Genomic DNA, 12,500 nt, shown 5'->3' with positions numbered 1-12,500 from the left:
AGTTGTTGTTATGCCTTTGCCGCTGGCATTTTGTTCAGACAGGGGTTAAAAACAAATGCCATATGTGCTGCAGATCCATTTAAGCTGTTTGCATGTTAACGGATTCTTACTTTGCATAAGCAATTGTACTACCAAATAAAAAACATGCTTTGAATCCATTAAAGCTCAGTTTCTCTGTTTCTCATGGCTGAATATGTGTTTTCTTTTCACAACAGGAATGAATCCATTTGAGTATAATGTTGTTTTATACCTGCAAGTAGGTAACAAAACAAAACATTTTAGCGTCAAATACAGACTGGATTGACCTAACATGCCTCTTGTAGGTATTTAGAGCAAATCTAGCGATAAAAAAACATCTATTTCTGCCCAGACCATAATATATGTATTATATATATATATATATATATATATATATATATATATATATATACACAGAAGTATTCATATATTATGGGAGGGAGGTGGTGCACCCTGCAGGGAGAAAGATATTTGAAGGGAAGTAGTTAGCCCTCATTTCCAGCGTGTTCCATATGTCCTGATGTATCCCCACATGACCCACAGAGGAGACTTGCATGATTCAGTCGCTTACATAACTGCAGAGCCTGTGCCATTCGCCGCGCTGTCAGAGCTGTGGTGCATTCTGGGGAAGCGTTAGCAGACATATGTGGGCGGAGCTGGGGACCGCGAGTGCTAATCACCTCAGCTCCACCCCGCAGTAATAATAAGGCTTGGAGGAAGTTGATGAAATACTATATTCCTGCTGCATAGGAGATGGATTCTTGATCCCTTGCCTCCTCAGCACAACGGTAGCGGAGGATTATTATAATAGATGCATGCGGTTCTTTTTTCTGGTTCAAAATCAGTGATGAGGGGAAGGGTTTTTAATGCAAAGCAGCGGCCATAAGGACGTGATCCTGGTCTGGGGACAAAGTATCCGCGGCTTCCCTTGTGAGTTCTATTCTGACGAATACGACCACACACACACACACACACATACACACACACACATACAAAGACATGCACACACATGCACACAGACACATACACGCACACACACACACACACACACACACACACACACACACACACACACACACACACTTCCAAAGACACGCACTCACACACACACGCACACACATACGGACACACACACATGCACACACACATACACGACACGCACTCACACACACGCACATGCACTGACCGATGCCTATTAGCATATCCTAGGCCTGTCTTCAATAGAAGGTTAGGCGCCGTATTGATTATCAAACAGATGAAGGGACAGTCCAGTACTTTCTCCTGGCTTCACTCTAATCCACTACCTGGGCTCCTCAAAGGCGAACCAGTGGCTCTTTACTCTCTCTCATGCCCCTGGTGCTCGCTCTCTCTCTCTCTCTCTCTCTCTCTCTCTCTCTCTCTCTCTCTCTCTCTATCTCTCTCTCTCTCTCTCTCTCTCTCTCTCTCTCTCTCTCTCTCTCTCTCTCTCTCTCTCTCTCTCTTTGGACAGTGATCTAACTGATCCAGTCTTTCCCTTCTTCTTACAGCTCCTGAGTTGCAGAGGGCAGATAAATAAATGAACTCGAGCAGCGCCACGTCATTCTTCAGCCAAGACGGCTCCCTGGAAAAAAAAAAAACTGCCAGCCAGCGCCACCTATGATCAGCCCTGTCTCACTCACTACACTTATGGTTCTCACAATCCCATTTGTCCCATCCATCCATTAACGTCACCTCCTCAGAGCGACTCATGATGCCATTGTAGTGCACTGCTTTTGCTTTAACTGTAATTGAAAAGGCCCGAGGGAAATTCCCTCAGTTGACGTCCTGGTCCCTCAAACGGCCGCTGCCACTACCCAGATCCATCATTGTGTAGTTAGGCCCCGGGGTGTGCTTGTTAAGCTGAGGTTAACAGCCAGATCCCTCTCCTTACACTCACCGCTTACTGCTGCCTTAATGGCGAACCGGAGTGGCCGTAGATGCTATGACAGGCACACGCATACACAGACATACGCATACACACACGCACACACACACACACACAGGCAAGCACGCACGCAAACATACACTCAGTCATATCATACGCAGACACAAACACCCACACACAAATACAAACACGAAAATGCGCACCCACACACACACACACACACACACACACACACACACACACACACACACCACACACACACACACACACACACACACACACACACACACACAGAGGCACACGCACACAAGGGCTCAGAGGTTCAAGTTTACGCAAACACCAACGCACACATGCACATAAACATACAGAGGCACACACACACCCAAGTTTACAACTTAAAACTACACACACACACTCACACATCATCTGCATCATCATGCAAAATGCATATAGAGTAACATACCAGGGTCTACACAGGCTCGAAAGTGCTTGGCAAATGGATGGACTTCAATAAGGGATGTGATCAGAAACAGAATCCTCTTTTCAGATGTGGAGTTCACAGGCCTGATTACACAGAGCCCGTGCACTACTGCAACAGATAGAAATTAAACACCCATGATTACACACCACTTTGAAATACCCTGGACCGTGATCAATGTGATCCTGGTCCAGGCTTTTTTGGTTTTTAAAGCTTGAGCTCAAAAGACAAGAGATTTTAGTGAAACGCACAAACATATTCAAATTCTAAAGCTCACAATAGCCGAGCAAATGGTGGCTAATGAAATTGGATGTTTCTGAGAGACAGGGGAGACAAGAGAGACTTTGGGTCTCCTGGCACTCTGTTTTTCAAATCTAAGTCCTCGTTCTCCTTCTGCATACTGATCAAAGGATCCTTAACATTTCTGAACGACTGCCCCAAATTCGTTCTGTGGCATTTAAATCATTAAGTGTAGATAATAAATAATTACCACTAATTTCTCAAAGATCATATTAAGCCATTTGGATGCGCAGCACCACATTAAGGGATTGAATGACTTCAGACGTCCCCAGGCTTGTCCGTGTGTCCAGGTGTTAGTGATACATATTGCCCTTGCTGGAAAGTTGGAGGACAAGTTAGAAAGCCATCCCTGTAGATTTGGAGGAAGGAGTGCAAAAGCAACACTAACCCACACAAAACACTCTCAAAAAGTGATGGATTAAAAAGTTATTGATTTAAAAGATGTGTTGTCTTTTTAATGGATGGGGCCACGGGAAGTATAGTAGGCCAAAAAACACCACATAAAATAGAACGTTGGTGGGGTTTTTTTTACTCGTTGATTAGGGCATCATCATTCTCTTCAGTAATGAAGGTTTAATCTCTGCACTGATTTGCTCATAAGAGACCTATTAAAGTCTTCATGGTTTCTCTCTCTCTCTCTCTCTTTCTCTCTCTCTCTCTCTCTCGTTCTCCCTCGCTCTCTCTGGCCCGTCAGAATGATTCTTCTTATGTAAGAAGACATGGATAATGAATGAAAAAAAGAAAAAGGGAGAAAAATACATTTTTAAGGGCAATCCACATGGGTTAGCTGCAGTGCATCAAAAGACTAAAATGCATTAGATATCAATAGGCGGAGTCCCCTTGCTTCCCTACTGCATCAACAGTTCAATCACACTGCTTTTTTTCTTCTTCTTCTTTTTCCCTGCAAGGTCTGAAACAATAGTTTGGCGAGCTGGGTATTTGAGCTTGGGTTTGGGTTTTAAGTTGACAGTGGAGCCCCAGTTGGGACGTGTGAATGGAAGCCGGGTTTAATAAGGTCTGGTTGCGAGGGCTGAGCTACACAGGGGGATAGCATCACTGACATAAGAAAAAACTGCAGTGCAGATGAAGATGAGAGAAAAAGCTAGGGGATCACTCCGGTTAAGGCATAAGATCATAGCATCTGGGAGGCTACGTGCCGATTCACGACCATTTTGCGGTCCGGCCTTAAATGTTTTGGAGGGAATTCCGCCTCTTTACCCCGGGCCGTCGTGATTGCTTTCTCCCGTGTACGTAAAACCTTGACTTTTATTTGTAAGGTATGATAATTGTTATTATTTGATGTATATATTATCCACTACCTAAATAAAGGGGAGGCTACGACTTAAAAATATGACCTTTCTAACGTTGTTGACAAAGAACGGTGCGTTGGTGTTTTCTATTTTAAAGATAAATCTGCCGTGAACGTTGATTCGTTTCAATCGTACGATCAGATAAGACGATCTAACCTTTTGCAAACAGTGTTCCCCTCTAATTGTGTACCGTACCCGGGGTGTAAAGGATAACAGACAACAAAAGCAGCTCAGGTGCTCCAACGCGGAAAGAAACAGCGGGAAGGAAATAAAACCAATACTGGTCGTCCAACTCCACGGACCAACGAGAATGTGCAGCTGCATCCAGTTTGCCGTGTGGGGTTTTTGCAATTTCCATGCAGAACACAGCGAGAACTATATGGCCCCGAAAAGATCTGTGAATGTACAGAGATTGGGTGGAGGACACCTACCTACCAAGAACCCCACTGGTAAGAAGGCTGAGATTAGGGGGCCATCTTGGAGAAGCCATAGGGGGGGAAGCCAGAAACTGCAGGACTAGAGACAGATGAAAGACAGGAACAAGGAGACCTGGAAAAAAAAAGGAGTGGACAAAGAACCGGGTGATTGAAAAGAAAGCACAACTGGGTGTGGCACTGGCCGACCAGCCGGCACCACCACCGCTGGCTAGACCTGGAGGAGGGCGTTGGGAACCAGAACCTTTAGATCCAATTAAAATCCCACTTGCTCTCGTCTGCCCGCACAAGTGTCGCCGTCAAAACGCTGACACGACCTCGGAGCACCTAAACATTCCACGGAGAAGCACGGGGGTAGGGCGTTGTGGGAGTGGCACAGTGTAAGTTACACAAGATGTCATACATGGTTACGATGATGCATCAAACCAAAGCCTGGGTGTGACGAAGCGCCCCCACCCCCCGCCCTGCCCAACGCACGGTGGGAGAGCGAGTACAGGTATAACATTGCAGAGGATTCAGAAAGGCAGAAGGAAAAAAAACACGGTGATTGGATGGATTCCAAGGTTAAATGGATATAGTAACATGGAATTGGTTGCTACGTACCCGTCAAAAAATGGCGCCCAGCGCCTGTTGCTAGGCAGAGCGCATAAGAGTAAAGATGGCGGCCAGTAAATGGCAAACTGGGGAGGAGGAGGGCTCATCAGTTTTGATAAGCAGGGGGAAGGGTGTGGTTAGGCTCAGTTGCAACGGGGTGTTACCCATGCTTTGGCAAGAATGTGGAGAAATACAGACATCAACTTTTATATTAGGAAGGAAATCATATCTTAGCGAGCGTATATTTTTGGCACTTTGTCTAAGCATTCGCGCTTCCAAAATTAATACCTTCAAATTTCGAGTTTTAGATAGGTTCTGTATTTCTCATGCAAATGCAGACACTGTCAGGCACAAATGTAAGCAAGAGGTAAAATAAATGTATCTTATCTGGGCTTTCTGACAGGGCGGGACGCTCAACGCGAAGGTACAAACGCATCACATTCCTGTGAATTATATTATACGAAGGAATGACATATTAAACATTGTTTGGAAGACACATTTCATCAAACGATATGCATGTTTATTACTTATTTCTTAATGCTAAAACATTTTGAACATGATGGCTGCGAAAAAGAGTCAGAGACGATTGATGTAGATCAAGAGAAAATCTGATAGTTTGATTACCTCTCTTCATTTTCCAAAATATAATACATATTTACAATATATTAAAATATTTTAGAAAAACGAATATTTAGCCATTATCTTTTCAAAGAAGAGTAAGGGAAATATCAAAATTCAAATGCATCACACAAATTTAAACATGGCTTACCTTTGACCTCGGAATCTCACGTGGTAGTTTAAGGCTGCAGTGGTGCTTCTCTCCATTCAGGGCATGAGACTGCATGATACTGATACAGATGCTCTGGAAAGGCAAAGAAAGGTCGTTCAACAGATTCAAACTGCATACAGATTGAACACTGTGTACATCATTTAAATGATTGCAAGAATGTGGTCTACCAGACTTTTTAAAATGTGTACATGCATATAAAAATAAACACTCAAGTAATAAAAAATGGGTCAGTCTCCAGGGGGCTTCATAATCACTGTATGAAGACTGTAGAGATTTATTTTGGACTAAATTCAAAATGTTTCATGCTATTAAGAACTAATTTTATAATGACACTTATTTTGGATATTTTGTTTTCCAACGCCTATTGATTCACAACTTTAACTACAGATATCTAAGGATTCCTAATAAGCACCATTTAAAATTGCATTGTTTTAATGGCAACGTATAGCCTCTATGTGTCACCAAGGTCATGTAATTTCAGAATTTGCCACGTATGGATATCACTAAGGTCCTAAGATACCTATTGATGCATTTATGTGTACACTTTTGAAACTACACCTCGACCAGCTTTTACAAATATTATTTTCTATATAGTTCATATTTAACCAATACTTATTCTTATGGGGGCAAACTGCTGTTTGAATCAATTGGGGATTGAAGTGTCATTCATCACTGATATCGGGCTAAATGACCTACCCACTATTATGACTATATGATCTGAGCATCATGCCTTAACTTTAAAGAAACAATTATATTACACCCCTAATTTAACACCAGACACTATATTAAATGCCTCAGTTCCCTCTTAGCTATGCTCTGTGTTATAAGATGATTCGAGATATTTAAATCACTAGCCCTTCTAAGCACTACATGTCGAAATATTATGAGCGGGTCCGAGAAGGAGGCCCACAGCCTAATTATGACAGATAATAAATTGCGTCAGCTAAGGGGTTAAATTCATAGTATACCAGCGAGAAAGCGGGCCTGACGTCATAGATTATAGTTTGCAGTGTTAGAATAACTGAAGAAACATTCCAATGTCAAGTAGGCCTATGTCCCCAATGCTAACAGGTACAGGCCGGTTCAGTGCATGGGGCTGGAAATTAAAACATTTAGAGGAAATCGCTGTAAAAACAAGAAATTAATTAAATAAATAAATACTAGTAACAGGCTATTAATAAATTGTTCCAGATGAAAATTATTCCTACTGTCAAAATAAAGCAATTTTACATTTGTTTGAGAAATACAAGTTAAAACGAACACGATAAACAGGCAACCATCCATCCGTCAATCATCCAGGGGCGTCAGGAAAGGTGTGGAAAATAACTCCTCCATGTTCCTACATTAAGGCCTGGTAGAATTGCTTTCTCTTCAAAGAAATTACAATTTTAATTCCAATTCATTCTCCACAACCTTTGACATGAGCGTATAACTCAAACTGTAATTTGATATGCCATTCTGCAAGGACCGCAGTCTTAAAAAGCGAGCCCATCATAAACGACCCACCCATTTCACCTAGATGAACGCCGTATTAACCTCAGCTATCTTTTATTTTAAAAAATACAAATTGATGGACCACAATCATTTGACCATTTATTATATCCCGACGTTGCAACAATTCACCATGGTTCACACAAACCGACCGTGGAAAAAAAGCAATTGATCTTACTTTCATTCACAGCACCTGCTACTCATTCAGGATAGTTCAAGACCTCCATAAAAGAAGAATCCGCAAACCCTATAAGGCGACAAATAAAACCACTGTGACGCACGTTAAACTAAAGCACGTATCCTATTGATAAGGCTATGTATTTATGCTACACACCACGATCCGCTAAACGGCGAGTGAGGCCCCTGATTGGCTGAGGCCCTTAAACAAAGAACGTGAGAAGAGTCAGCGTGTTGCAAGAATCCAATGATGGTTTTTAATAACACATGCCTGATCAAAGAGAATACAGCCACTTAAATAAAATATTGAATGCATAATTAATTGTACAGTACCCTATGTACAGTAGTGCTGTGATGACGTGTTTTCATGTAAGGTCCGACCTAAGCTAGTTGATTTGGGAGAGGGGGATAGGCTATAAGATATGTGCTATGAATACACTGAACACTTAGGCTACTAAGCATTTACAGATCTTGGACATACACACATCTATTTCAATATTAGACAAATATCTTATCAAACGTGATGAAATATTTAAAATATGCTATTTATTTGTTCTACTTTAGTTCGTAAAACATATATAACGATATGAGTAATGCCCCTATATTTTTCGCGTACTTTTTTTTAACGACCTACATTCAACGAAGACCCCTAAGTTACATTCAGCAAAAACATTCGTTTTACATTCCAATAACTTGTTGGTATGTTAATTTAAGTTGTGTCATTACCTTTCATATACATAATGAATTAAAATGCATTTCCTTTTAAAGCATTTACTTGTTATGGTCTATGCTGACCGTCCATACCATACGTAATGCACCTCTCACATAGCCCGTCGTGTGGGAAAACCGTGAGGTGATGTACAAAGTATATAGGCCTACTTTTCTCCTGATGTCTCCACCCCAGATTAACCATGTAGCGTGCTGCACCAACTGCTCACTATATTAAGAGTGTACTTTCAGGTTAACACCTGGATCATCCGTTACATTCCAAAAATGTGTTTCACACAACATCCACAGAGATACATGTAGTTATATGCAATATAATGCACCGCGACTATTTAAGACGTCACATAAAGGCCCCTCAAATGGAAAGGCACGAGCAACTCAAATAGACTGTATGTTATTGTTATTATTATTATTATTATTAGTAGTAGTATTATGTTTTGGTGAAAAGGAGTCGACGCCGCTGTGGCACGTGTACCACCCATTCACGATGCTCTTCTGAAAGGGCGAAGGGGACGTCGTAAAAGTTCGTGCGCTTGGAGCGAACCCAGTCTGGCCACACGTGTACTGAGACGCCTCGGACCTGTAGCCGCCCCCTGCACCTCCCCGCTGCATCAACAAGGGGTCCAAGAGGGCCTGCGACCTGTGTGTCGAGTAATCCAAACTGTTGTCAAATGTGTGATGGAAACGTGACCTGAGGGTCGAGTCATCTCGGAGGTTCTCTGGGGACAGGGACTCTTGACCCGTGCTGGTGGTGGTGCTCGGGGTGACGGGGGGCTGCACGCGCGCCACCCTGGCGGTAACGGAGGGGGTGGGTTCACGTCGGTCCGCCGTCGCTTCAGGTGACCTGGTGGCCTTCTCGATGTCGTCTTCGTCGGCGTCGCGCGCTTCGCTCTTGGTGGTGACGTAGGCCTTGCAGTGGAGCTTCATGTGCTTGCGCAGGGAGCTGGGGTGCGTGTAGCACTTCTCGCAGCCCCTGACTTTGCACATATAGGGCTTATCGCTCGAGTGCACGTGGGAATGCTTCTTTCGGTCACTGCTGTTAGCGAACCTCCGGTTGCAGCCCTCGTACTCACATTTAAAGGGCTTTTCACCTGGATAGAAATAGAGAATGATTTAGGTCCGTATGCGTGAAAAGACAAAAACAAAAAAAAATACTTGAACAAATTGGGCTCTATAAATCTTATTTGTAAATGGGGCGACCATAAGCAATGTGGTTTGACAGTCAATCCTATGCTTCTATTGAAGAGAGAGAGTGTGTGTTTGTGTGTGTGTGTGTGTGTGTGTGTGTGTGTGTGTGTGTGTGTGTGTGTGTGTGTGTGTGTGTGTGTGTGTGTGTGTGTGTGTGTGTGTGTGTGTGTGTCCATATCTGTACATTTTATGTCTCTATATAGTGTATTTTTAAGCTATTCAGAGTATGATCATCAGAGTCAATAATATCTGGATATTTATTAATGTGCCATACTTTTTTTTGAGAAGCATTAAGCCTTATGCTGCTTCATAGACACAATTCAGCATAGCTTTACAATCTTCATTTATAGCCATGTACTATATGCCTACATTGAGTTTAGTCCCTCTATGAGTTTAATCCCTATATGGTCTAGCTATTTTACCATTTTAACAATTAATTACGTGTCCTAATGGTTATGATATACACGTAGGGTGCATTTTAATCAATTTGTTCTGTCTGTTCTTTTCCCCAAATTGTGTAGCCCTAAACACAATGTGATTTGATTGGAGCAGCTGAATCCTAATGGCTTCCTGTGCCCAATGGGCCTATCTTCCTTTTGTTATTACTACACAAATTCTCAATAGAAAATTAAACGTGTTTACGAACTTGGTCTTTGTGAATTATTAAATTCATTCAATCAACAAAAGGCCCATCTATAAGCCTACTTCAAGGAAACCGAGTTTAAAACGGCCCAACATAGACCGTTACAGATGTAGGCCATTAGGCCTACTAGGCCTTCTCTGCGTGCACAACCGCTACTACTGTAAAGAAATGTAAAATAATTTGGGGAAAAAACACGAATGTTTTTATTCTCTTTTCATCTTCCAAGCTGAAGATCCCTGACTGCCTGGTGATTCCTGCGCGGGCGCAGAGGAGACAAATCCCTGGGAGGCACCGACGGTGGCGTACACGCTACGTCACGACTTTCCGGTGCTCCCCTATTTATTTATTAATTTGAATGAATGGAAGGGAGAAGAAACCCAAACGCCCTGGCCTAACCGAGCCTTTAAAGTATCTTCTGCTACTCTGCTTCTAAATGGCATCCGCCCCGTACTCCTCTCACGCAACGAATTAACATGAACACAGAGAGAAAAGGTAAAGCGAAATATATTGATCACACATTCCTTTTTTTTTGGCGACATTTAATCAACACAAATAAATAAATAAATAAATAAATAAAGGCAATATCAACATGGACATCATTGCAACGACAGAAGCAGCAGCACCAGTTAAAGCAAAACAACGACAGCATAATAATGGTCATATAATAAGAATCGCATAATGCTTTCCAATATAAACAATTTATTTCAACATATTTATGGTTTGCAATGAAAATGTACGATTTGTTTATATTTCTATTTTTTTTTGTATATTTGTAGTAATTATGAATGCATAGGCTATTAATTATGATGATTGATATAACTAATATATGATTGATTATGGGCTATTATTATAATCGTTATTATCTTTAAGAATAATAGTAATATGGTTGCATTAGTGTTGTCGTTATTAACCAACCTGTATGAGTCCTCTTGTGGATCTTAAGATTTTCAGATCTTGCAAAAACTTTTTCGCAGCCATGGAAAGGGCAAGGAAAAGGCTTTTCCCCCGTGTGCACTCTGACGTGGTTCACCAGCTTGTACTTGGCTTTGAAAGGCTTCCTCTCCCTCGGACAGTTCTCCCAGTAGCACACGTACTCAGAGTGCTCTGGTCCTCCGACGTGCTCCACTGTCACATGGGTGACAAGTTCATACATTGTGCCGAAAGTTCTGGCGCAGGGCAGCTTACCCATCCCCTCCTGGCTGTCGATCCACTTACATACCAGCTCATGTTTTTGATTTTGTTTAGGGCATCTGATGTAGGCGTCGCTCCCCCCACGCTGAATCGCCATATTCAGCGGCTTGTACAACCCCAGGAACTGGGTGACGAATTGCTGGTTGTTTCCCCTCGGGCTGATGGTTTGGCCATAGGGATGGGTCCGGGAAAGCAGGTCTCCTGGTAAACCATGCAGCATCATCTGACTGCCCAGATCTCGACTTGACTCGTTGGAGCAGTGGGCCTGCTCTTGATACGTGGTGAAAAAGGCATGGCTTCGGCTGTCTCTGCAGCCTGGAAGGTCACGATATCTCCCAATACCGCCATGTTGGTTAGTTCTCGATGCCAGTTGGTCAGTGACGGGTGGCATTCCGGCTCCGGGAAGATTGGCTCCAATGAGAATGCCCCTATGGTTGTGCTCTAACGGGTGGCTGGGGTATCCAGAGTCTGCAAAATGGTGAACCGAATGGTCAACATATGCACCAGACCTCGTCTCAGGGTAGTCTCGCAAATTGTGCGAGGGGCAGAGTTTTAAGGAACTGCCAGTGGGGTGCCCCATGTGCTCCCCTGCCAAAGGTGGCAGCACCACGCTGGGTTCACTATTGCTCTCCCCGGGGTTGACGCAAGAAAGAGGGCAGCCACTAAACCTCGACAGACTTGTCATGTTTTGTTATGAGTTTGGCTATGCGTTTGCAAAAAAAAATCAACCAATTCAGAATACTCAGGATTTTTCTAGAAATCCTGTTTCCATTCCCCCCCCCCCCCCCCCTCCCCCTCTTGTAGGTAGTCTACAGGCCTATCATCTGCATGTTCAATTCTTGGCCGTGAACTTCGCATTAGCAGGGACCAGACTCAATTTCGTCAGAGTTGGTGTGAGTCCCATGCCGTTCACTTTGCCCTCTTGATTTGTGGCAATAACCGGGGTAGTAAAAATGCTTCGAAACAGGCCATGGTGCAATATAAAAGCACAGCAGGAAAAGCTGCTTTTAAAAAAGGGAGCTTAGGGATTGGTTGGAATGCGCTGTGATTGACAGGCGCTGGGTTTGTTTTAAAAGGGACACGCAGGCACTCGCTGCACGACTCCGTTTTCAAATATCGGAGAGAAAACGCTTTGAAATGTGCCGCGTCTGCTCCCAAATATTGGTGCCTCTTTAACTTCAGGCGCCATATTATGATGTCTATTATATACATTTCTGCAAGTTGATCGGGAGAATAACGGTCAGTCCATAAAACTGA

The 12,500-nt window shown here is 43.1% G+C and overlaps 1 protein-coding gene and 1 long non-coding RNA gene across 3 annotated transcripts in view; both read right to left on the bottom strand.

Annotated features, from left to right (window-relative positions):
* The window catches only part of LOC115552874 (uncharacterized), a 45,635-nt gene extending 39,739 nt beyond the window's left edge, over positions 1-5,896 (bottom strand). The window contains exons 1-2 of one of the 2 annotated variants that reach the window (XR_003978391.1): positions 5,807-5,896; positions 4,441-5,480 (exon numbers count right to left, since the gene is read on the bottom strand). This is a non-coding gene — a long non-coding RNA (uncharacterized LOC115552874). The remainder of the gene's footprint in view (positions 1-4,440; positions 5,481-5,806) is intronic. The other variant, XR_003978392.1, reaches the window with a different exon arrangement.
* Positions 5,897-7,727: 1,831 nt separating this feature from the next.
* zic6 (zic family member 6) lies at positions 7,728-11,991 on the bottom strand. Its single transcript, XM_030369279.1, has 2 exons — positions 10,968-11,991; positions 7,728-9,312 (listed from the first exon to the last, which is right to left on the bottom strand). The coding sequence occupies exons 1-2, from the start codon at positions 11,926-11,928 to the stop codon at positions 8,600-8,602; spliced, it is 1,674 nt and encodes a 557-aa protein (XP_030225139.1). The 5' UTR covers positions 11,929-11,991; the 3' UTR covers positions 7,728-8,599.
* Positions 11,992-12,500: the final 509 nt, after the last annotated feature.

Source organism: Gadus morhua, chromosome 10 (genome assembly GCF_902167405.1).
Source record: "Gadus morhua chromosome 10, gadMor3.0, whole genome shotgun sequence".
Taxonomy (NCBI): domain Eukaryota; kingdom Metazoa; phylum Chordata; class Actinopteri; order Gadiformes; family Gadidae; genus Gadus; species Gadus morhua.
The sequence above is the reverse complement of the archived record's forward strand: the minus strand, read 5'-3'. Positions and strand labels throughout refer to the sequence as shown.